Source organism: Triturus cristatus, chromosome 8 (assembly GCF_964204655.1).
Source record: "Triturus cristatus chromosome 8, aTriCri1.1, whole genome shotgun sequence".
Classification (NCBI taxonomy): domain Eukaryota; kingdom Metazoa; phylum Chordata; class Amphibia; order Caudata; family Salamandridae; genus Triturus; species Triturus cristatus.
The window spans coordinates 946962604-946988277 of record NC_140591.1 but is presented as its reverse complement, the minus strand read 5'-3'; the positions used below and the strand labels follow the sequence as shown (position 1 = coordinate 946988277).

General features: G+C 42.1%; 1 protein-coding gene across 2 annotated transcripts in view; it reads right to left on the bottom strand.

Moving 5' to 3' along the window:
• ACOT9 (acyl-CoA thioesterase 9) overlaps positions 1-25674 on the bottom strand; it is a 445455-nt gene that overhangs the window by 375096 nt on the left and 44685 nt on the right. Inside the window, exon 3 of one of the 2 annotated variants that reach the window (XM_085622470.1) lies at positions 21299-21325. The exons of the other annotated variant lie outside the window; for it this stretch is intronic. Within the exon in view, the coding sequence (XP_085478596.1) occupies positions 21299-21325 (27 nt within the window). The remainder of the gene's footprint in view (positions 1-21298; positions 21326-25674) is intronic. 2 annotated transcript variants of the gene reach the window in all.

Here is a 25674-nt window from a genome sequence, read left to right as displayed (position 1 = left end):
TTACTCAGAACCTGGACTTTAAGGAGCATAATTGCAATCAGATTCTTACAGCAAAATGGGTGGAGTGAGTTGCTCCTTCTAGGACAAATCTGTATGGGGAACAAGTGTATTTTTGTCAACTTTCACAATCCTATTTATAGGCATAAAGTGCTCGTATAATCTGGCCTGTTGGCCATGAAAGAGTAGCATATTCCACTTCCTTTAGTATACTTTTACAAACTGTCTCCTCTAGAAGTACGCACAGTGCACAGCCCAAATCGATCCTCACCGCGTTGCCTAGCTAGCAGCAGCTTGTGGTGTGTAACGAGTTGCTGCTACATAACAAGTATGTGGCCCTCAATTACCTTGTGATCAATGACTAACTCACCCCAGTGTCGGTTAATAGCCCACCAATTGAGGACTCAACATCAGAGACTGTGCGCCTGAACACCGAATCTTGCCCTTGCAATGAATAGTCCTCTTCCCCAATTAACCTCCTGAGCTGAACATTCCTGGGATACATTTCAAATTATCTCTGCCAGACCGGGTCTCTGTTAATCAGTAGGTATGATCTAGTACGCTTTCAAGAAACTGGCCCATTTCATCTTTAATTTGTGATGGATAGGTATGTTATTCTGGGCGGCTAAAGGTGGACACTCAATTTGGGTCACGCTCTCCCTCAAAGTTTCGATAACTGTGGTGGAGTTCAATAGTTCGGTGGGCCAGATAATTCTAATGAAGGTCACGCATTATTTCCAATTCTAGCATCAATTTCTATAACAACGACTTGGTAAATCCTGTTAACCGCAATTTTAATTTGTTATTTTGCTTATAGATCATTTAAAACGTGAGCACAAATCGCCTACACAGGATTTACACAGATACTCTCCTGAGATTTTTATGTAAAATTTCATGCATTATCGGGGGCGGAACTTGAAAAGACCCAAGACGGCCGCGGAGTAAAAGAGCTCCGACGACCGCTCAATTAATTCAAAAGGAATCCGCTTAATTTCCAGTTCAAAACTGTTTAAACCGCAACCTAAGAGATCCCGATGATTGCGTGATTCTAAAAAGGAGTTGCTACCCGAGATCGAGCTAGGGGAAGACCTGTAAACGTCCTGTTGGTGTTTGCGGCCTGGAGTCAGTCCGGGGTGTGGCCTGCAGAAGAGCTGCGCTGTGAGGCCAGGGGATCATGACCACGGCGCCGGAGGTGGCGAAGTAGAGCGACTGTTCCATACGCCTGTCCACATCAGAGTAAGCCCTCCCCGCGGCGGTGGGGGTCACAGCGCGACACAGAAAGCTTTGCGGAGTACAGAAATCCACCTTCCCAAGATCAGGAGGGCATGGGCCGTGTAGCCGATTCATGAGGCACGGGGCAAAGAAGCTGGTGAGAGGTGCTGACTAGCGTGGGCCCCTCCCTGATACTATTTGCCAGAGGGAATCCTCAGTAGAAGTAACGCCGAGTGAGGTCCGCAGAGCGCATGTGGTGGACCGCGCTGAAGCGGTGCGCCATTAGAAACATTGGGCGCTCCTTCACTGGCCTGTTGTAGAAAGCGCGAGAGACCAGATAGCTGCGGTGCAGATCCTGGCGGCACGGAGAGACAAGGCACAGTCCAAAAGCGGTGTAATTAAAGAGTGCTTGGAGTATGGAGTGCGAGAAGCGACCCATCACAGCACTCAGAGGCTAAAGGAGAGACACAACCTGAGGTGCATTGAGGGATCCCAGACAATGTAGGCTCCATGATCTACCAGATCAAGCACTGGGACAGCACGAGGGAAGGAGCCCCAGAACGGAGCACATTGACCCTGAGAGACAAGGTGCTGGCCTGCCTCAATAGAAAAACGCCTAAAACACTTGGGAGAGAACGTACCGGTGCCGTGTTATGGAATGGTAAGTGCTGCACAGATCCTGCTGTGGCAACGGCGTGGCACCCCTCTTTGGCATATAAGGCCTAACATACAAAGGTTGCAGTCAGCGTCGCGAAGTGCGTACGATGCCCTATCACCGAGGAGATGAAGGGCGAGAGGGGTATAGGTAGAGCGCAGCCCAGAAGTTCCACCAGAGAGATAACGGCAGAAAGAACCTAATCTCATAAGATGGGGAAAACGGATAGAGCACAACCCAAATTAAACTTCGAAAAGCGGAAAACAACAGGTATGCGAGAAGATGATACGGACCCTACCGGAGCAGATCAAGAGAACGCAGACACTGAATCAGGTGAGGACCTTCAGAAAATACTGGCAGCTATGCAACAAAGTCTGACCTTCATAGATGGGAAAATAGATGCTCTGGTGTACCGGATGGACCGCATGTCAGAGAGAGTGGATAAGCATGCTGAGAGATTGGATATGGTGGAGCACAGAGTGTCAGAAGCGGAGGACCTGCAAACGAAAGTTGAGATTACACAGACCCAGATGGGGAAGGCGATCACAGCGCTGAGGGATAAGGCCGAAGACTTAGAAGCACGCTCCAGGCGCAATAATGTACGAATTTTGGGCCTGCCTGAAACGACAGTGACCGGGAACATGGAGCTGTTCGTAGAACAGTTGCTAGTGACTATGTTGGGCCGCAAAACATTCTCAACAGTATTTGGGGATGGAGCGCGCGCCTCGTTCCTTGGCTCCCAGCCAGGCCCCTGGAGTCCCACTGAGACCAATAGTGGCAAGGCTGTTGAACTACCGAGACAGAGATGCTGCTCTCCGGGAGGCAAGGGAGCAGCGTGTCCTGATTTATGAAGGCTCTGAACTAGCCTTGTTCCCTGACTTTACGCCACTGGTCGAGAAGGCAGTTCGCGCCCATGAAAATGAAACTCAGAGAACTGAACATAGAATATTCCATGTTATACCCCACCAGGCTGCGAGTCACAGCGGATGGTAAGGCTAAAATATTTAATGACCCGCAGATACTACAGCAGGATATTAAAAAGCGTGGTAAAGAGCAGCTAAAAAAAAAAAGGCGCAGAGGACGGCGGAAAAAAAGCAGGAACGCAAGGGGACTCAGAATAGATGGGCGGTAAGAACGTCAAGCCTCAGGAATAGACTTTGCCGAATTGCAAAAGACTATCCTACAAGTAGGAGGGCAGCTAGAAAATGATACGCTTTACTGAACAGTAATAAATCAAATATGAAATGGGTGGTATGCCACTGTAGAAGGCAGGAGATGATAGATCCAGAAGAAACACATGTAGTGGTGGTTGTTATGCGCCTGTACAAAGTTGTTGAAGTAACTGGAATATGTGTCTAGATGGACGAGATAGGTCATATGGAGACGTCTGGTTGACGGCAACCACTGCCCTTGAGCGTAATTCACAATTGAAGTTACATTTGGAATTCGGAGGTAAAAAGTTTGTCAGAAAACAAAATCTGTAGTGTTTGTGCGTGTGAATGCAGTCCGGAAGGAAAGACACACAAAGCGAACATCAAGCATAGTGGCAGAAAAGTAGATTACGGCAGGCCCTAAAAGTACCTATCCCAATAAACAGATTAAGTTCCTAACATGGAATGTTAGAGGACTTAACGACCACAGAAGAATTTGTAAAATAGTTGCATATTTAGAGCGGCATAGCATAGAAGTGGCTATACTACAGGAGACGCATCTCCCATAGGGCACCAATGTGTTAACCTCTAGAAGGATGAGAGAGACGTGCATAGCATCTGGGTTCACGACGCACGCTAGAGGGGTGTTGGTGTGGGCAGGTAGGAACTCTGGACTGAAGTTGCAAGACATTGAAATCGATAAGGGTGGTAGATTTGTTATAGCTAGATGCTATAAAGAGAATTTCAAAATACTCCTGGTAGGAGTATACGGACCGAATCACGATGACCACAGTTTTACCACACTCTGCACGATAAAATAGCACCATACTCGCAAATGCATCAATTATGGGGGGGGGGGGGGGGGGGGGGGGGAGGAGGGGGGAAGGTTCAATTGCACACAAGATCTAGATTTAGGCAGATCCAAGGGGCCCTTTAGATGGCCATCTAAAGCAGCCAGAACAATAGCGGCAGTAGCGGAAGCAGAATATGTAGTTGATGTCTTGAGAACCAAAGCACCCACGGGCAGGGATTATACTCACTACTCCTCAGTGCACACAAGATACATATTTAGACAGATCCAAGGGGCCCTTTAGACGGCCCTCTAAAGCAGCCAGAACAATAGTGGCAATAGCAGAAGCAGAAAATTGAGTTGATGTCTTGAGAACCAAAGCACCATCGGGCAGGATTATGCTCACTACTCCTCAGTGCACGACACCCACACCAGAATAGATTAATGTTTTGCATCGCGTGTGGTTATTGCTAGCGTTATCAATTGCTCACATTTAGCACGTACTTTCTCAGACCACTCGCCAGTCATGCTTTGCATGGCCATTGACAACTTACAGAGGAGAGAAAGATCCTGGCGATTTCCACAATACTCCCTACTAGACCCAGTGTATCGCAAGAAGTTGGGAGATGCAATAGAGGAATTTTTTGTCACAAATCTGGGAAGTGTTCCCAAGATGTGCACCATCTGGGAGACATTCAAAGTATATATCAGGGGCATGACCATAGCCGAGCACGCCGGAGTCCTTAAGGCAATATGAGCAGAATTGCGTAAGGTAGAAAGGACTTTGCAGGAGCTGGATAAGAAGCTACAAGAGGCAGGCGGCCCCAATATATTGGCGCAAACACGAGAGCAGATCACTGAGCATAATGAGCTAGCGGCTGAGGAGGTCAAGCACCTCGGAAAATACGCCACAGCATGAATATACGCAGAGAGTAAAGGCCCAGTGCGACCCTGGCTAAACTCAAATGACCTCCCAGAGGGGAAAATGAGATTACACATATACGTACAGAGGAAGGTGACCTTGAGGGAGGGACGTCCCAGATAGTGGAGGTGTTTGGGGATTATCACAGAACGCTATACTCCACACAAGAATCTGATGTAGAAGAGCCAGATGAGGAATATCTTGCCCATATCCTGATGAAATGGCTTGAAAATGTAGACAGGAGAGATTAATGGAGCCGCTACGCCCGACTGAAATTATAGCTGCATTAAAAGACATGCCAAATGATAAAGCACCAGGATCAGATGGCCTGACGATGGCCTTTTATAAAGCTTGCCATGACAGACTTATCCCGCATATGATTAACCTGTTTGAGGAAATGGCAAAGGATGGCAGTATGCCACCGACTATGAGAGAACTATATTAATTACAATCCTTAAACCTGGGAAACAGCCAGACCATTGTGCCTCCTACAGGCCTCTGCCACACAGACGCTAAATTGTATGCGAAGATGATAGCGAACAGACTAGCCGCACTGCAACCAAAACTGATTGGACCTGAGCAGATAGGGTTTGTCCCCGGCCGCTCTCTAACATGCAATTTTAGAACCTTCTTCAATTCCATAGCTCATATAGAAAAAAAGATAAAAGCAGCAGCACTATTTATAGACATAGAAAAGGCATTCGACTCGGTGGAGTGGCGTTTTCTCGATGCAGTCCTAAACAGAATAGGGATGGGAGAGTTATTTCTCACACTAATACAGGTATTATATGCTAACCCTATAGCGCAATTTCGGATAAACAGGGTTTTTTCTTCCAAAATAGAAATGACAAGAGGCATTAGGCAGGGCTGCCCGCTTTCACCATTGCTGTACGCCCTTGTGGCGGAACCATTGATGTTTCCCATGAGAGAATACCATGCCCATAGAGGGATTAGATCCCCACAATACAACTTAGTCATTGCCGCTTATGCGGATGACACACTGTTATATAGACAAAACCCAGAACAAAACTTACATCCTCTATTAAAGGAAGTGACGTTATTTGGACAACATTCTGGTCTAAGAATTGGCATAAATCAATCATGTTCCCTCTCACCCCGTCAACAGCACAGGTTTGCACAGACTACCCCTTTGAATGGACTATGGAAGCTGTGAGATATTTGTGGATACAGGTGCATACAGACCCCAACATAATAATTAGAGAAAACTACGGCCGGGTAACTCAGAAACTTAAAGAATCTATTGACAAATGGCTAAGGCTACCATTATCCCTGTTGGGATGCATAGCTATAATGAAAATGATCGTACTTCCTCGCTTTTTATTCCTGTTTGCTAATATTCCCATCATATTATCAAAAACCTTTTTTCAAGATATTAGAACTCAAGTGATACGATTGGCCTGGGCAGGGAAAAACCGGAGTCAAATGGGACACACTCACCAAACCATACGCAGAGGGGGGGCTAAACGCACCAGATCTAGAAAGATATTATAGGGCAGCCCAGGTGTTACACGCCCACTATTGGATACACGGACCCCGGGAACTGCCACAATTAAATAAAGAAACGCTGTCTCACCTAACCCGCTGCCGAAAAAGTTAACGGAGGGGCAAGGGGTACTCCGAACATAATAGACCCGACTGCATGCACAAGGACTCAATTTCAAAATGTGGCCAGGTCCCAGAGAACAGAGCTCATGTACACACCTAAATGGCTTATAGAATGGTGTGGTTGGTTACCCATGGGAGAGGAAAATGCGGTACAGCAATCACTTTGTAACTTAAAAATAGAACAAGCTGGGGATCTATTTCACGAGGGGGTGATGAAGAAGTGGGAACAAGTACGCATTCAGGTTCCGCAGGCCAACATCTTAGATACATATAATTATCATAGATTGCGGCAGGCGATGCGTGGGTTGATTGGAAAACACTCACATATCTTATGCAGGCTGCTTCCCCGCAGCAAGGGGTTACAGCGTTATATGCGCTAAATAAAGTCACACAGGTAGCCCCCTTATCCAAAACGCAGATGGATTGGCACGCAGACTTAACTATGAAACTTACGGAAGCCCAATGGGTAAGGTGTTATTCCAATACTAAAACTATATCATAAAACGGGAGACATAAACTGATACATTATAAGTACCTACAGAGGGTATATTATACACCTGTCAGACTACATAAATATGGCTTACTAGACTATGATAGGTGAAAGAGGTGCAAGATGGCAAATGCAGGATTCATACACCTGGCTTGGGAATGCCCGGGAATACGGGATTTCTGGAAAGAGATATAAATGATGTACTAACGCAGATGCTCGCAATCGCTTTTCCAGAGACACCGCTGGTAGCACTGCCGGGATATGACAAACACATACCAAAAGCGGGATGTAGGTTGGCAACTATCTGCCGACTGTTGGCAAAACTTAGAATTGCTATGCGATGGTTGCGAGGCCCGCTCCCGAAGGTCACTGACTGGCTCTTCGACTTAGCACACTGCTACACACACACACAGATCATTATAATGCCCTCATCCCAGAAAGAAGTAGGCCAAAGGACATATGGGGCCCATGCAGGGAATATAAGATTAAGAAGGCTGCGGAAGAAGAGGATGCAGTAGGAATGGGGGCAGTAAGATTAAACAATGTAGAAGAGACTACGACTAATGTACCTGTGAGTGGAGAAAGAATTTAAATGTATTGTTATAATGTGGGGGGGGTGGGAAGCAACTGGATAAAGGTTATAAGATCGGGACACAGAAGACAGCGTGGTGGGTTGTAATTGGGAACAGATTGAATAACTCTGTCCACAGTGCATGAACTACTACGTGTGTGCTTCTGAACTGTAGTAACATGTTTAACGAATATTGTACTACTTTTCTGACTGTTACATTTTTTTTATTTTTTTTTAAATCATGCATTATCAATAGGGCCATTCATATAATTGCTCCTCTGACCTCGGTCAAGATTGTAGTGCTATATTTCATCATATGACCTAATCAGCATTGTTATGACCAAGCATAAGGTGTGCCTTCAGTGTTCCTTCTTATTATGAGAAAGACTATGCATCAGTCATAAACTTCCCCTGACTCTGAGGGCCAACTGTGATCCGCACCTGTTCAGAAAGTCCCTGAAGACATTGCTGTTTTGATGGATATCTGTGGCCTGGCCGCCTTTTCTGTTGTTAGCGCCGGGACACTTCTGAGTAGCTGTGCGCTTAATAAATTAAAATAACATAACATAACATAAACTACATTTTTTTGCGACAGAGTCTTACTAGGCTTCTTGTTATGGGGCAAAATCTCAACGTTAATTTCAAAGGTCACAATGCTGTGACAGCTCTTTCACTCCTATTGGCGACCACTGCTGAGACCCTAGCATGCCTTGGGGCACAACCAATGGAGTGGCCTTAGTTTGGCTTGGCCTAGTGAGGTTTTAGCCTTCTTAATTTAAAACTGATCTTTATTTATGAATTTTCTATCTGAAGAGGCCTCTGGAAACCAAAATATTTCAGCATTTAAAGACTTACGTCCAAATATCGGAACCGCTTTACTTAAGGCCATGCACAAGTCCACAGACCCTCTGCCTTATTGGTTCAATGCATCTTTTCATCAGCTACTAGACACTTCCGTAATGAGCTCTCTGCTAGACTTAAAGATGCTGTGGAGGTCTCTGCCTCTCGTTCTTTTTTATAAATTAGCATTTAAAAAAGGAAAACAGACTTATTTAAGGATAAATGGGAGTGTCTGGTATCTGCTGAGAAATTCAAGAACCCCAAGTTGTTCTGGATGACAGTAAATTCCATTAGAGCTAATAATAGCCCAGTCGTCGAGCTAAGCAGCCATATTACTGGTGTGGAGTGGGTCACATGTTTTATAGGTATTTAATAACACCCCCCCCCCCCCAAGCTATTCCTACCCATAGATTTCTTTTTCTAGCTCACCTGATGTAAGGGTTAAGCTTACTTTAATCTGGGTGAAGTCACTGAAGCTATATAGCATAGCCAATCTTGTATCGTGCTTCATCTGGACGGGGTGATTGATTTAATTAAATGTTATATGGACCTATGGGCCCTCGTCTGAGCAATAGCTTTAACAACTTCGATAGCGTATTGTCAACTTCTGTCATAGTCCCAATATTTAAAAAGGGCAACAGATCCGAACCGGGATGTTATAGGCCATATTACTGTTCAAATCATAGGTAGAGTAATTTACAGCAGAATTTGTGACTGGATTAATGATAATAATTTACTCTGCTCTTGCCAGTATGGATTTAGAGAGCGGCTGGGTACATTAGAGCAGTGCCTAAATCAACACCTAAATAGAGCCAAAATATACAATTGCCAAACAATTCCCATTATACCTAGTCTTCATGGACCGATCACCCGCCTTTGATAATGTTCTATATTAAACTCAATCCTTATCAAATTAATGCTTGTTTGGATCTATCTATCATAGATGATATCCCTACCCCTGCCCTTTACGCAGATGATGCGGTTTTAATGGGTTGCACTCTGAAGGCCCTAGAAAGTTTAGGTATTGCCTTTACAAAGTTTATGACCAACCTAGACTTAGTTACAAAGGTTGAGTGTGTGAGCCCCCTGACATTAATAATAACCGGCTAGAATGGGTCTACAAATTCCTTTATTTAAGGTTTTTGTTTATTCATCTGGGACATGAGCCAGTAACATATCTGACCCCTGCCTGAAGTTAAGCCAAGTTGCGGGGGCCATTTTTAATCTTTCACATTCACTAGACGTAAAACCTATTATTCCTTTCCTCAATGTCTGTAAAAGCCAGCGTGTAGCCCTGGCAATATCTGGGTCAGGAACTTTCGGGCTATTCGTATTGCTAACCCCTGCTAGTTGAAGAGAACTGCTTCTGCAGGTGCCCCCTTTCTGTGCCCCCTTCACCACCGCACTACATTTGACGTAAGGAGTTAGGTATAACCTTTGTAGAAGATCTTGTCAAGCTTGGACCAATATGTTTATGGCTTTCTATTTTGATTAAGCATCACGTAATTCTTAACCAACGTATTATCAGAGACTGCTTGTTATGCAAGAGAAGGCATAGAATTCTGTGGCTCGTTTATGTCAAACACAGTCTAGCCAGTCACAACAGGTCCTCTCTTTTTGATGATCCTGCTAGTGTTTACTTTGAAGATAAAACTCAAGATTAAACACCTTTTCTTAGACAAAAGGAGTCTATTGAGGGATGTGGATGAATTAGATAAACCCATTGTGAGGTTATATGCAGGACTGAAAATCTGTATTGGCATGGAGCAATATTTGCCTTTTTTTCAGGCCACTGGGAGATGGTCCTATTACTAAAATTTAAGCAGGCACGATCAGGCACCTGCTTTGCTTTGGGGCAGTACAGCAGCAAACGTGTTTGTTTGTGTCCCTGTGATGGTGTCTCGGACCAGTCTCTCCTGCATTTTATTTTCTTTTGTACATTTTATACAGCCCTCATTAAACCAATTTTGTTACCTTTACTGAGAAAATACAAGTTTATTAACTGTAGGGCTGCACTATTTTTATTTTACTTGTTTATAAAGTTTTGTAAAGCACGAACAAGACCCCAAAGGGTATCTGAGCGCTGAACAAAGAACAAAGTAAAGGGGAAATTGCAGCGGGGATAACAGAGAATAACAAAGTGAACTAATAACAATGTACCAGGATGAGAACAAACATTACTTAATAGGGTATGACACACAACCCTGAGCATTACAGTTGTTAGGCCAAAAAAAGAGTGTAATCAGAGGTCATTTAGAAAGCAGACGAACCATGGCCTTTTAAGGCAAGAACTTGTTCATTAGGATTAATTTTTACTTCATGTATGAAGGCAGCAGTGTATGGGATTCTGCAGATTTCCGGTGGAAGAGAGTTCCAGATCTTCGGTGCTGAGCCAGAGAAAGCTCCGAGCTTCGTTTTCTTTTTGCAAAAGATCTGAGGCTTCAATAGGAGAGAATTTGCACTTTTTGATGGTCTACCCCCTCCTGGTAGTTCTATTTTTTGAGCACGGTAACCAGGGGTTTCGAAATGGAGGGCTTTGTGAGAGTCAAACAAGCAATCTTTAGTTGTATTCTTGCTCCAATTTAGAAATCTTAGGGCTGGGGATATGTGTTCATATCTTTTTGTATCAGCGATCGGTCTGGCAGCGGCATTCAAAGAAGCCCTTAGCGAGGCCAAGATATATTTGGGGAGGCCACAGAGCATTGCGCTACCATAGTCTAGCCTCGGCAGGACAAGAGCTTGAACCACCTGTTGAAGTCCTCTTGAGGAAGGAATGGTTTTAGATTTCTAAGACTCCTCATTTGGTGGTTAGCACCCTTACACATCTTACTAATATGATTCTTCATATTCAAGTGCGAGTCTAGGGTGATTCTGGGAGATTTAGCCGAGTCAATGATATGAGGGGAGCAGCAGAAGGCAGTGAAATGTTTCATCCAGAGGTCTATCTTGGGGGTGTGATTAGGAGGAGATATGAGAAGGAATTCTATTCTGGTGGTGTTGAGCAAGAGGTGGTTCTCAGTTAGCCAGTTTTGGGTAATCGTCAGGGTGGAGTTGAATGTAGTGAGGTCTTCAGAGGAGGTTATTTTCAGGTAAAGTTGCGTGTCATCCGCATACATATGAAAATGAATGTTCAGGGATTTTAGAGCATTTGCTAGTGGTTCCAGGAAAATATTAAAGAGTATGGGAGAAAGGGCAGACCCTTGAGGGACCCCCATGGAGGCTGTAGAAGGCTGGGATAGGAATTGATTCACCTTGACGTTTTGGGATCTATTGTGAACGAAGGATGAAAACCATTGCAATACCAGACCAGAAAGGCCCATCCTGTGTTCCAGAATGGCTAAGAGGTTATCGTGATTAACCGTGTCAAATGCTGAGGAAAAGTCAAGGAGGATTAGCAGGCAGGATTCATTATGGTCTAACATTTTTAAGATGTCATCCATAATGTGAGTGAGTGCTGATTTAATGTTATGACCGCTCCGAAAACCAGACTGATTTTGATCCAAGAGATTGAAATTCTCAATGTGCGTGCAGAGTTGCGATTGCATGCATTTTTCTAGGAGCTTAGCCAGAGTGGAGAAGTTGGAATTGGGACAAAAGTTGTTGAGATCAGTTCGGTCTGCTTCACTTTTTTTTTTAGTATGTGTGAAACCTGAGCTGCTTTTAGACATTCGGGGATCTTGCCTTGAGATAAAGAAGCGTTGACAATCTTTGACCAAAGGGGGATGAAGGCAACCTTGATTTCTTTGAAGACAGATTGTGGAAACGTGTCGCTGAAGTGATTAGAAGGGTTGATGCTAAGAAGGGTTTTGTAGATGTCGATTTTACTGAGGGGAGTGAAGGAGCCACAAGTGGCCTTGTTCTTGGTGCTAATACTAAGAGGCTTTAGTCTCTCAGAGGGCAGAAAGAGTTGTACTCTCAAATGATGTAAGAAGGGCCTTCTTAGACTCGAGGTCAATACTGATGAGTTTAGTTTTCTTCATAAAGAAGACAGCCAGATTGTTGCATGAAGGAGAATTGTCTCCTGAGTCAAGGTGGTTGGGTCCTTTCTTTGATTGCTGATTGACAAGTTCAAAAAGTTTCTTAGGGCAATTTCAGGCTTGAATAAGTTGGGCTCTGAAGTAATCAGCCTTAGTAGTCTTGATTTTTTTTATTGTAGGCACTCCTAACTGATCTAAGGACTTTCAGATGATCCACGGAAGGTTTTGATCTCCATAGATGTTCAGCTGCCCTTAGGTTGCGGCGTTCAGAGTTTAGGTTGTCGTTGAACCAGGGTTAGGAGATTTTGGATAAGGCATTTTTTTGTTGTAGAGGTGCTATTGAATACATGATACCAGAGATAGTGGAATTATAGAAGTCAATGAGATCATGTACATCAGTAATGTCATCTAGGGAAGACAATGCATTTTTACATCTGAAAGCATAGACGCTATTATGTCCCTGATGGAAGTACATATAGTTATTTTAGACACCATCTTTAATCATTCCGTGGAGCAACAGTTTCTCACAACCAATAAAGTTCCTCCCAATAATGAGGAAAGAAATGCACATGCAGCCTGCATCTACTCTACTCCAAAGCGAAAATCTCAAACTTATTCCGCTCATGTAATCCTGTAGGCTCTGTTCTAATGGAACTTGAATTTCATACCTTTTAGGCCGGTACTTCGAGAACTCCATTTTTTAAACCCTTATGGCATCCATGTAAAATTTCAGTGTGCAAAACCTACATTCACCTATGACTGTTGCTGATTCACAGAACTGTGTGTGTGCAATCTATCACATAGCAATGTGTTCGGTAGTCAAAAGTGTGGGGGGTATAGGTGTTTATATGCAATGCCCGATTAAAATTGATGAAAAGACAGGGAAATGGTCAATCCTTTTCCCACTTTTGTAAACAACTGCCGACTGTACATAGGTGTAAGGAGTGGAATAAGCCTACGAAAGTGCACCAAACACCCCGAATTCTCAAAGATATTTTATGAGGGGTCTTCCAATATCAGAAAATGTTTTCAATGTGACAAAAAAGGGGTGAAGGAGGGTGAATGCACATTTCCACTATCTTGATGCCTCTGCCTAACACATATCTTTTCTAAGCTATTCTTTCTCGGTGTGGACTTTCTGATAGTTAACTGTTGTTGTTCTATCTGTAACAGGCAAGGAATTTGTTGTGATAGTTGGGTACTCAGATGGGAACGTACAGACTCATAAAATAAACAGACCACTGATGGTTCTGAGGAATTTGGGAGTTATGGATCAAGCTATCGCTATATGTTAACAGTGGTTTTGGGGAAAATTGTGTTCCACACAGATTCTTATATGTCTTCTATAACATCCATGTTTATCGTCTGCCTCGATTTTTTTATATGGACCTATGCATGGCCCTCGAAAGGTTGGTTTGCGGTAATGGAAGAAACATGAAGCACTGGTGAAACTGAAACAACCACACAAGAACATAGGCCTGGGACTTGCAGCTGTGAGACAAGAAACAATGTAACACAGCTGCAGATGAGTGAAGTTGCTTCCAATGGAATGAGAGTAGGCTAGGTGTTGTCAGCAGTTAGACAGGCCTGGATTCAGACAAGCAAGAATCCAGGCACAGGTTGCCCACACAAAAGATACTCTACTTTGGGTTCACAGTCAATTTACAGCAGCAGGAAAGGGAATTATTACAGCACTGTGAAAATGGCAGGTATGTGACAAAATATTAAGAACTCTGAGATTATTAAAGAATATGATGTACCAGGTGCTCAAGCTATGCAATAGATTAGACTGGTGCATGCATTGAGGGGGCAGCTAAAGCTTGTAACTAGTGAAACCCAAGGAAAAACTAAACTTAGAATAATAGAAATGTTGGTAAGCCTATAACTATACAATACAGAGGACTACTAGACATAACATACTAGATGTGCTTAAACTTTAGGAAATCTGGGCATGCAACTTTACAACGGATATCTTGGATCAAGTATAGTGCACAATATATATGAATGTACACAAAGGAGGTATCCAGGAAGCCTTTGTTTAGTGCATTAAACTCATCTAGCAAAAATTTGATATTTCAGATGCAGGTAAGGTTGAACAAAATGAGCTCTGAAATACCAGAGGCATCCGCCTGTGACAGAGTGCCCTACACACAAATGTTATAGGAATGTGAATTAGTGTGATAATGGCAAGGATGATCAGAATAATAGTTGGGAGCTTGGAGGTTGGTAGGCTTGGTTGGAGAAGTCCCTAGGTAAAATAAAATTGATAAAAATTAAGGAAGTTCACAATCCTACCATTTGTTTTTGCCTAGAATAACAGAGATGGCCTCAAAGTCCCTATTCAGTTCACAATCTTCACTGTGGAGGTATGATTTGTTAAACAAGCGACACGGTTGGTGGTTCGGTAGGGTAATGGCGCTCCTAGGTAATACACAAAAAGTATTCAGCTATAACGTAATATGAGTACGGTGCAAAGGGGTAGGGAGAACCACCTCTCTCCCTGAACCGTGGCAAACCACTGACAGAACAACACAACAATCCCCTGCACACGCTTAAAATATTTTAAACAAGTTAAAGACAATGTAAGAAAATTCTTGGTCCGTTGCTTGCTCAGATAACTCAATTTATTGTTTGTCTCGTAGGCAAATGTAATCAAAGACGTAGCCGACACGTATTTCGTCGCTTTCTACTGCTGTAAGTATCGACTTCTTCAGGGCAAAAATCCCTTGGTTAGAAACCTTAGTTTCGGTTGTAATTTCATCCCAAAAGGGATCCAAAATTCACAAGTTCTGGGACACACAAGCCCATTTGTAAGGTTCTTAGTGCCTGGTAAGTATCACTCCTTGGTCAGATATAAATGCACCCTGCAATTTATTGTCATTGATTGGTATCCAGAATACCAGGCGTACCCGCCGAGGGAAATTGGCTGGTGGTATATTGTGATATCTGTAAATACAAACAGAAGGGTTGCTGACTTGCTTCAACCCATTTTATTATTTGGGAATTCCTAAAGACATTGTGAATGTATTAAGAAACTAATCAATGACAATAAATTGAAGGGTGCATTTATATCTGACCAAGGAGTGATACTTACCAGGCACTAAGAACCTTACGAACACGTGTTGGCTAAGACTTTGATTACGTTTGCCCATGAGAGAACAAATAAACTCAGTTATCTGATCAAGCAACGGACCAAGAATTTTCTTACATTGTCTTTAACTTGTTTAAAATACTTTAAGCGTGTGCAGGGGATTGTTGTGTTGAGGTATGATTTTTGGGGAACGGGATGCCAAAGAGTTAACGGTTTTGAATAAAATGAGGAAAACAAGAACATCTGAAATGAAGGTGAGAAAATGTAGGAGGAGATTTAATGCTTCCACCCTAACAAAATGCAAGAAGCATTTCATGCTGTGCAAAAGTCACACTGTTTTATTGCTCTGGGAAATGTCAATTAATAAGACACAAAATGTATGTTTTACAGGATGTAGTCCGATGATTTGCTCTTCAACTGAGTGAGATGAAAGCAATGATCTCTAGTTCATCTATGAATTGTCTCTGATGGGATGTATATTGTGCCATGCTTGATTTGCAATTGCTTCTTAATAAAAATCTGATAAAATAAATATAATTCAGTGTATTTTTATATACTTTATTAAAATCTGGCTGAAGTAAAATGTAATAATCTAATTTATGTTTAGAGAACTCTGGCCCTCCATCAGGGTCAGATTGGGATCACAATTAGGCCATTTGGTTAGTCCTGTTGGACTAATTTTTAATGAAATGTTTTTTTACATTAAACATTGTAAAGCTTACAGAGCCAGCAATATTTGTGAAAACTACAAGCACTACAGTTTAGCCAGGTGAGTGAGGTGAAATAAAGTGACCCAAGGACCACAACAGCTGATCTTGCTAGGTTTGTCACCTGGCTGTTTATTTACCAGATTGACCGGCATTTTAATGTCCTGGCTGGCACGAAAATGTGTACTAAACCGTCCGGAATGAGCAGTTTATTAGACAGACGCAGAAAAGTCAAATTTAAATGAATATATATGGATCCTTATAGGATTGTGCTCTTCAATTATCATGTCTGGGCCTTTGCCGAATCTAGCCGGATATTTTGTGTTTATGTAGTTTTATACAGTGTGATCTTGGCCCAAAGGCATTTGAATGATTTACATGTGGGCCAGTTACATTATACAGGATTTTTTTTTTCGGCCTTAGGAGGTTAAGTGAACTGCCCAGAATCACAGAATGCTGAGCCTACGCTGGAAATCTGTCATTTACGTCCTCTCTATTTTTAGATCTCACCTAGGCAGCACTTGCGCTGTGTCTTCGAGACATGCTGTATTCAATATTTGGCATGAAGCTCCGCCCACTATTCGCCCATCTTTTTAATTGACTCCTGTTACTGTTCTTTGTAAATGGTGGCCTTTCATTGGTCAATAGGCTTAGTAGTCCCTCCTTAGTACTGCCTTTTCTCATGTTGTAACCTCCCATGAGGACTGCCTCTCTTACATGTGTTGTTACACTTTATGTTTTATTTACAATTTGTGAGCACTATTTTCTTATAAGACTTTCTCTGACCTGCTGTTGCAGGCATGAAATGCTCTCCCGCAACTTAACATGCTTTAAGAATAGCATCCGCGTGCCTTGCTTTTGTTTGGGGTAAGCAGGGGGTATGACCGGTCTCTCGCCACAGATTAAGTAGGATTCCTCAAAACACACACTAGGACGCTGACACTGCTTCACAGCCTCGCTAGCGCCGCAACTTTTTGCATTGCGTCATCATACACACTCCCCTGCCATACCCCCAGGTCCAGCGGAATGTTTGTCTTGCCAAAAGCCTGCATCTGGACTGGGTCTGCCTATTCAATTAAAAGATAGGAAAGCGCATCCTCTCCCACCCCCCCCTGTTTTATTACCAATGGTGGCCAAGTGTGATATATACAAAATGAGCGGCTCGCCCGACTTCTTTGACTTCTTTGATTAAACCTACCAGTCTGTTTTGCGCTCCACTTTGAAACAAGCATTTGCAATGCAATTGGTCTCACCTTTGGGATCTTATATGTATTTAGCTATGCAGTACATTAGCCTGGGTGCTGAAACATCTACTGTTCTTTAACATGAAGGGAAAGTAAGCACCAAACTGTGTGACAAACCAGGTATGGGAACACATGGAGAGAAATATTGCCTTTCAGCGGGAAATGATATAGTCCAAAGCTCTGTTTGTATATAAAATCAGGGCCTTCGGTGGTCATATCACTGAAAATACAAGAGTTGAAAAAAATATTATTGTCTTCGGGTGCTCGTGGAAGACAATTTCTATGGACTAGAATCTAGAGAATGCTAAAGTGATTCTGGTATTTTTCTTACCTCTGCAAGTCATTTTCTATCAAGAAAGTTAAACGGAGGCAGTTACCAGAAATTTTTTAAAAAGAAAGTCCATCAGCAGAAAGCAAATCTGGTATTTTACTGACCTCTACTGGTTGTTTTCTATCAAGACAGTTAAATAGAGACAGTAAAACAGAAAAAGAGGAAGCAGACAAGTCATAGGGCTGATCTTCAGAGCCCACAAAGTACATACACATATAAGTATATAATAAAGTATATAAGTATATACTACAGTATATACAATAGGTCTTGAATGCGTGTCCTAAAAAGCCCCTGCAGAGTTAGTTGTTGTGTATGAACGCTACAGAGATGTGCGACAAGTGCTCTGGCATTTTTTCTATGGTCTCCTCTCTCCATTGCACTTTCAGCCTTTCACCTTTTCTCGTACTCAGACACAATTAAAAGTAAAATATCCTGAAACATCTGGAGGCCAAGTTATAAACAGATTGCCCAACTAATGTTTACCTATTTTTTTGGTAGCGCAGCACGCTTTAACAATAGCAGCTGCGCGCCTTTCTTTTCATCAGAGTAAAGCAAGTAGACGCAGGGGCTTGAAATACTAGCTGTGTGATTAAATGTTTGAATTCCAGCAGAGGTGTCTGCCATTTTTTATTATGTAAATAGCGTTTTCATTTTGAGATTATTTGTTCCTCATTCTCCGCGTTTGGAAGCACATTGTGCTACAATTGTGGAATTTAAAAAAAAGTTTTATTTTTGGGCGAGGCACAGCAGCTCCAGACATGCTGCTATTAGCAGCTTGTTTCAGTTCTTTAAAACACTCTTCTTTGTTCCTAGATAGCAGGCAGTAGCTTCTCTTTACATACATGGTGTTATTCCAACTTCCTTATAGCAAGCTAGCAGTAGCTATAGTGCAGCGGATATTCCTTGCCGGAAAATATCTGGGTGGCGGGGCTCTCGGGTGGGGGGAGGGAGTTTAAATCATACCAGAGGAGTTTAAATCACATCAGAGGAGTTTCACATAGGTGACCTATGTTTTTTTTTGTTTTTTTTTTAAAACACCTTTCATTCAACAATCATTTTGTTTCTTGGGAAAACTGCGCTCTGCTTTGGAAAGCACCTTGGAAACAAACACTTCAAAACTATGATGAGAACTCATAGACCCTCATCTCCTCCATGTTTTGTGGATGAACCAAGATCCACTGGTTCCCCTTCCAGTGGTCGTTAATCTGTGGGTGTTGCAGAATCCCATAGCTGCCTTTTAACCAGGGGCTTTAGGTGGCCAATCTGCATAGCTCTGAAATATAAGGGCTGGTACCTGACTGCATCAGAGTCTAAACGTAAAACATTCATATATCTATAAACGTGCAGACCAAACCTGACAGACATGACCCGATCATGAACATTTGCCCACACGCATGGTACAGCTGGGCTTCTATTTTTATGCAATTGCACGTTCCAAAGTGCAGACAGTACTTCTTCCATGTCATAATTATCATAGAACATTTCTGTAGCACTTACGAGATGTGGGCATGCATTCGAACTCTCTGAAGCAGATTCATGTTTCGGTCTGGCTCAGAGATATCTTTAGGTGTCCCAACAGACGTCAGTAATAAAAAGAATTCTAAATAAGCATTTGTAATGCAGTACGACTGCCATTTCAGTTTGAGCTATTGGCGTTGCAAAGAATAATGCAATTTCAATTGCTCAAACTTTCAATTTTGCGAGACCTATCGCATTGCAAATGCTTGTTCTCTCTAGAATAAGTAATGTCACTGCGAGGCCTGAGCAAAGGCACAGCCCCTCCACCAAGGCCTAAAGGACACTGGGGCAGAAATGACAATAACTGGCCCCCAACGAGGCCCATATATACTTCTTTCTCCCCCACTCTATGTGGCCTGAATGTGGTGGCCTGGAAGGAAGGGGTCAGGGGGAAAACACTGCTGTTGGGCCAGTCCAACACATGGGGGGCCGAGGTGTAAATGGCCCAAGGGCCAGAGCAACACCTTGACCCCAGCCTGGATCAGGTGGGGGAGGGTGTGACTGAGGTGAAAATGGCCCAAAGGGCAACTCATCTGAAAACCACCACCCCCGTGCCCCACCCCCCGACGCTGTACCCTCTCCATCCCCATGCCTTAGTTTTACAGCAGGGGAGTAGGACAGCACAGAAGGTTCAGTGAGCCAGTTGATTGAGGCCTTACAAAAACGGCTGCAGAGGTGACCCTGAGGCACCAGCCTATCGCCCAAAGCCCATCTGCCCACCTTCCCAATCCGACCCTGCCTTCCAATCACATGGCAAAGAATGATAGTATTAATGGCCTTGTTCTAAACCAGCTTCTACACCCTTGCAACTCTCTTTGGTTCAGTATGTCAAGTCTTCCCTTTATTAAATGAGCCAATTTCAAGCTTGGAACAAGATATGATTTTCCAAAGTTAAAATCTGTTGAGAACTGCAAGATACTGTTTCCGCATGCATTACTCAAACAAGACACAATGGATTCCTGTCTGAACCAACAAAAACATATGTCCATGCTATTCCTGTCAACACCTCCCAAATGTTTCTATGCTTAGTTATTTGCTTGGAATAACCGGGAACATGAACGAGTCCAATTTAAGAATAAGGAAATTAAACAATACATTTACTTGACTGCTCCTTAAACAGTCTCTTTCCAAATCTATTTAGCGTAACCCCATATAGAATTCCCCCATGAACCTGCATGTGGAAGGGGTAGTATTTAGGGGGCAGAGAGATGAAAGTAGGCTACTTGATTAAGATTTCAAAAACGATACAAACACATCTCTTCTGAACTTTTTATTAAGCTGCACAGGCAAAAGGCAGGTCAGGTCTCCTGGCAAGACATATTTCAATATACCTACCTAAGCCTTTGCACTACAGGCCCATTATAAGAGCCCTGGTTATCCTTCTGATAACCACGCCTCTCTTACTCTTCCCGGAGTTACAGATACCAATACTATCTAAAAACCCTAGGAAGGTATAGTTACAAGGGAAGTTCAAGTTAGAATCCCCCCCAAACAAAGTGGAATTACAGGGAGAATCTGTGATTTGGGGTTGAATTCCCCAAGTAACTCCTTATTTTGCCCCATAATTTCTCCGAGAGATTTTGGCTATTTTAGCTGCTGAAATCTATTTGTAAAGGATATAAATCTTCATTGTTAAAGCAGATATAAATGGCAAAGACCTGCATTCAACACATTCCAACTGGAATGAAACCTAGTAATTCACATTACCAAGATCAAAGCTGACAAAAAGTGTTGAATAAAAAATAAAAGATGATCAAATAAATCAAATAATAGAGCTAAACCATAATCATTACAGCACTTTTTTGTCTGTGCCTTCTACCTATATAGCCAAAATATTTTTATGATTATTAATTTGGCTGTCAAAATCCATCACATGCACCAATTAGAAAAATCTGGGGTCCTGTTATGCTTAAGTTTACAACATATCCTGATAAAATAAATCTGTAGCAATTGCATAGATCTCGAAACTGCTGTTCCTGGCTACACAGTGGATAGAATTTGTATTCTTATGTAAAATAGTGAGGCATGCAGTTCCATTCGCATAGCGATCCGTACTGCAGTAAAAGCAAGGCGAGTGGGCTTTTTTAGACCCTCTACACCACAAAGCACAGAAGCATAAGAAAAGTGAAACATTTAAAGTTAATAGTTAAAAAACATGCATATTACTACCACACACCATCGTTTACATGAATTGGAACATGACCTGTGGAAGGAAGGCAGGGAATGTGGTGAGGGATTAAAGGAAAACACATTTTTCTTAATAGAAAGTAAACAAAAATGCAATGTAAGTACCTTATATGTACACTGTGCAAAACATATGTTTGAAGCAGCAATGGGATAGCAATTCTCAGAGGAAGCATTATAAGACAATCCAGTACCCAACACATATGGAAACACTGTTCCTAGTGATCTACTTCAGCAATCTAGGAGACCCCATATCATGAATACTTTAAAAAATACAATAAGTGTGTTGAGAAGGGCTTTGGGCCAGCTCCCTTTGGTCACATGGTTTTCATTTGTGTTTTTCAAGAGTTGCCATTGCTTGGATGCACTTACAATCAAGCCGAAGACATGTTTTGCAATGTTACACTGTCCTATTAGGTTTTAGTGATGGACTTCAAGTCCAACACACCTAATTGTGCTCACTCTCAGTCTTTGCTCCTCCCCAACCTCCCATCTCCCTTACTCTTCTGTCTTAAAATGTTGACCCCTTCCTTATTTCCTATCTCTGTCATCTCTGCCCCCTTCCTATACTGCCTTACTTCAGACACTACTCCCAGACACTGATCTCACTCTTCCTTACCCCGTGCTCCCTCTGTCCTCACAAGATCACTCCTGTGTCTTTCCTCAACTGCTTCCTTTGATTTCCTGTGTTTATGCGATTTTATCAAATATTCAAGATAAAGCACCTATATGATCGGGGACAATGGTGAACCTCAAGCATGTATGAGGCAATGCGTCCCTAAATCAAAACCACTAAATAGCTACTATAAAAGTAGAATGGAGGTCATTACATACAAGTGACTGGTCGTGCCTACTAGGATTACTTTTTCCTAAAAATACAGAAGTAGAACTCACAGATTTAATAAGGACTATCCTTACCACAACCCAGCACTAGCTCATTGATTTAGGACATAGAAGCCAATCAAAAATAATTAGACTTGCGAAAGTGAACATGCATATTTATATGTTGAAGCCATGCCTTCTCTTTGCTGAAAAAATAGCAGTCTAGTGTCTTTTTTGGTGCTATTGTTCGTTTCCATCTCCAATTAAAGGAGACATTTAAGGGCCTTTACTGTGGTCATAATTCTCATGTTTGAGAAGGCTGTGGTATATGCCTGTGAATTCTCTATTAACACTCTTAGGTACTGCAGACAGCTACAAAATCTAAGTCTCTGACTCAAGGGACCTCCAGTAATGGCCTAATTTACTGCAGCATACATCCATCGGCAAAGTTGTTATTCGAGCTTTCCAAAACTCCAAAGGCATGATAATACATTTGGCAAAAAATTATTTGGTATGTATTTTCTGTTTAACTGAACATTGCGACTATGGCAGAAAAACGGTCATTAGTGGGACTAAGCATTGGCGAAACTGATAGGTCTAGCAAGCATTTGCAGTCAGAAGTCAGACCTGTATAGCTTGCATATTCGGATACAAGCTTCAACAATGCTCGTTTAAAAATGAAAACAATACCGATTGGCCTTGCCAATGTTTATTACAGAAAGGCGATATGTGAACTTAAATTTAAACTAAGAATGTATTAAATGTGCTGCTTTCTTACCACGTATGCTTTCTATTGTCAAGCTAAAACTGCGCACCACACTCTCTGGACTCGTCATAAGAGGAAGTTTTCATTTGACACATGAAACTAAGACACAACAGACTCTTCAAGCGTTATTTTTCTTCGTGGCTTTGCTACGAAGATGAAAAGCTTGATTGAAATGTTAACGAAAACCTTGCTGTGCCAACGCTTAGGTTTAAAATCCTAGAGGGATCTAAAGTCATGTTTATTACAAACATACGGGTGTTTCGTTTCACCCACCATTCTCTTCCTTATCTTTGGTCTTAGCCTAACCAAACTTAGGGTCACCTAGCACTGACACTGCGGCTGTTCCAGAATAAACCCACTGCCAAATATTTGCTTCAAAAAGGAAGAAAGGCGAATAAATGGTAAGGTACATGTATGCTTCACTACAATCTGAATAATTTTGCTACCATTTTGCTAGTCCTTAAAAGAGTTCCATCATCTCTTTCTACCAGAATAAGCTTTCATTGTTACAATGAATTAACCTTAAATTAATTTGCTGATTAATGCAAAACCAGCGGTTATTAAGAAAGTGAACTAACTTACATAGTTGGATAACACACGATTGTTTTTAAACCTTGGCTCGAGGTATTTAACACATTTGATAATCACAAGAGTCTAATTATTGTGTTATGTAAAAATGTGTTTATTGGGTGACCCATACTGGGAAATGGTCTCTTTCGCATGGATTGTGGATTGATTTTTGTTTTTGTTAATAAGAGAAACAGATGCATAGAGTAAGGGAACGGATGTGAGCAGATGCTACAAATTGATTGTATGATAAGTGGTTTTCTGACATGCAAATCTAATAAAATCTACCCACATAGGAATGGAATGTGGACTCTAGAGCAGAGATGCCTTAGAAAGGAGGTGAATACCCACAAAACTGTAAGTTTGTATGAATTCACATTTACACATCACAGTCCCTTTCATGATACAATGCATTTGCAGGTTTACGCCTGTAAATGCAGAAGTAATCTAATGCCGAGGGTGGAGACATGGAGAGATTGTCCTTAAAATATGCGATGGTATAGAGCAGGGTGTTTTTCGATGTGTAAAAATAGGCTCCCGTTAGGTTTATTTTAATGCAAGTGCAGATTTGAAGAATGTATACAAGCATAAATGTGTATTTGTTACATTTACTTGTATGGAAATGATTTAATGCGTGAGAGGCTTGGATTTCACCAATGAAACGTTCTCCTGAGAAAATGCAAATGTTGCAGCTTCCCAGAAGTACTCCTGGAATCCTCTATAAATTCCCCAAACGTCTGAAAGTTACTTTAAACACAAGCCTATGGCTACAGGAGCAAATAGCAGATACTTTTCTGACCTTCAGACCCACAGTGAGTATAGGACAGGGTGTCAAAGCGTTTCTGAACACAACATAATTCTATATGTGCAGAGCTAAATTTATGCAAGGCATTCAATCGTAAATCCCCTATAACTTGTAAAGTATGATCTCACTCCTTATATAGCTGTCAGCCAGTCCTCTTCACCCATTCATAGGTTGTTCTGTCAGTCACATTTTTCTTCATCTCACCACAGCACACTGTATGGTGTACAGGGTCTGCCTACATCAGTCATTGACTTTAATTGCTGTGAGTGATACTAGTCTGCCCTTGCACAAAGTGTGCAGAAAAAAGTAGCACTCTTCGGTCCGGTTTACAACTGGCCTCCATGTTATTTTTATTATTACTTTTAAGTAGTCATTGATATATTCCTGATCTGGAGCTGCAGGCTCCTCAGCCACAGCAGCTGAAGACCCTTCAGCTGATCAAAACATGTCTCCTGCAGCAGCTTCTTTCCCAGCAGACTTAAAGGAAGGCATGGAAATGTAGTGGCCATCTTGAAATGTAAACGTTTACTTCCTCTTAAAATTATGACATTTCAACTTAAATTGAGTACTTTACATTAGTAACAAAAGCAGACCTGAGAGAAAATAGTGAAACTGGCTTTCATCTGAACCAAAACGTTCATATTCAGAAACATTATCTGCCAATTTGTTTTATATGGAAACAATCAATTTTCAAAGTATTAATAATTTCGTCACGGTTAAGAAACATTTCCTCCATTTGTGCAATTCTAACTGGAGCGCATGCAGTGAGCTAACTAAATGGTCTTTCGTCTATGTCTGCAACTGCCTTTTCCGTGTGTACACATGGAATACACGTGATTAAAAACAAATCCTTTTAAGTTTTTTTTTTTGCATCTTTTATATAGCGCGAACTCGACCCGAAGGTATTGGAGCGCTGTACATGAACACCGTATTTACATTACATATTCAGGCATGGGGAGATTAAGTGATTTGCCCAGAATCACAGGATGTGGACGCGACCCCGAGGCTCGAACCCTGGTTTCCAGCACCAAAGTTGGCAGTCTAGCCGACGTACCACATCCTCTATTAGTGATTGCAGCTCAACACAACAGGCACTTGGAAGCAAGAATAAAACAGTAACTGCTTTTATAGTCTCTACTATTGAACAAATAATTTTGAAGTGATTTCAGAAATTATGTTGTAAAGAAGTATGTACCAAAACTTTAAATGAGTTATTAGCTGAAATGGATTACTTGAATGACTAAGTACAAACCAATATTTAAATTATCTCCCAGGCACTATAAATGTATTTTCTTTCAAAAGCTCCACTGTGTTACCTTGCAGAAGTATCACACATTTAAAAGGACAAGGAGTCTTAGTGGGTATATTGTACACTTCTTTGCTCAGCTACGAACCAACCTCAGTTCAT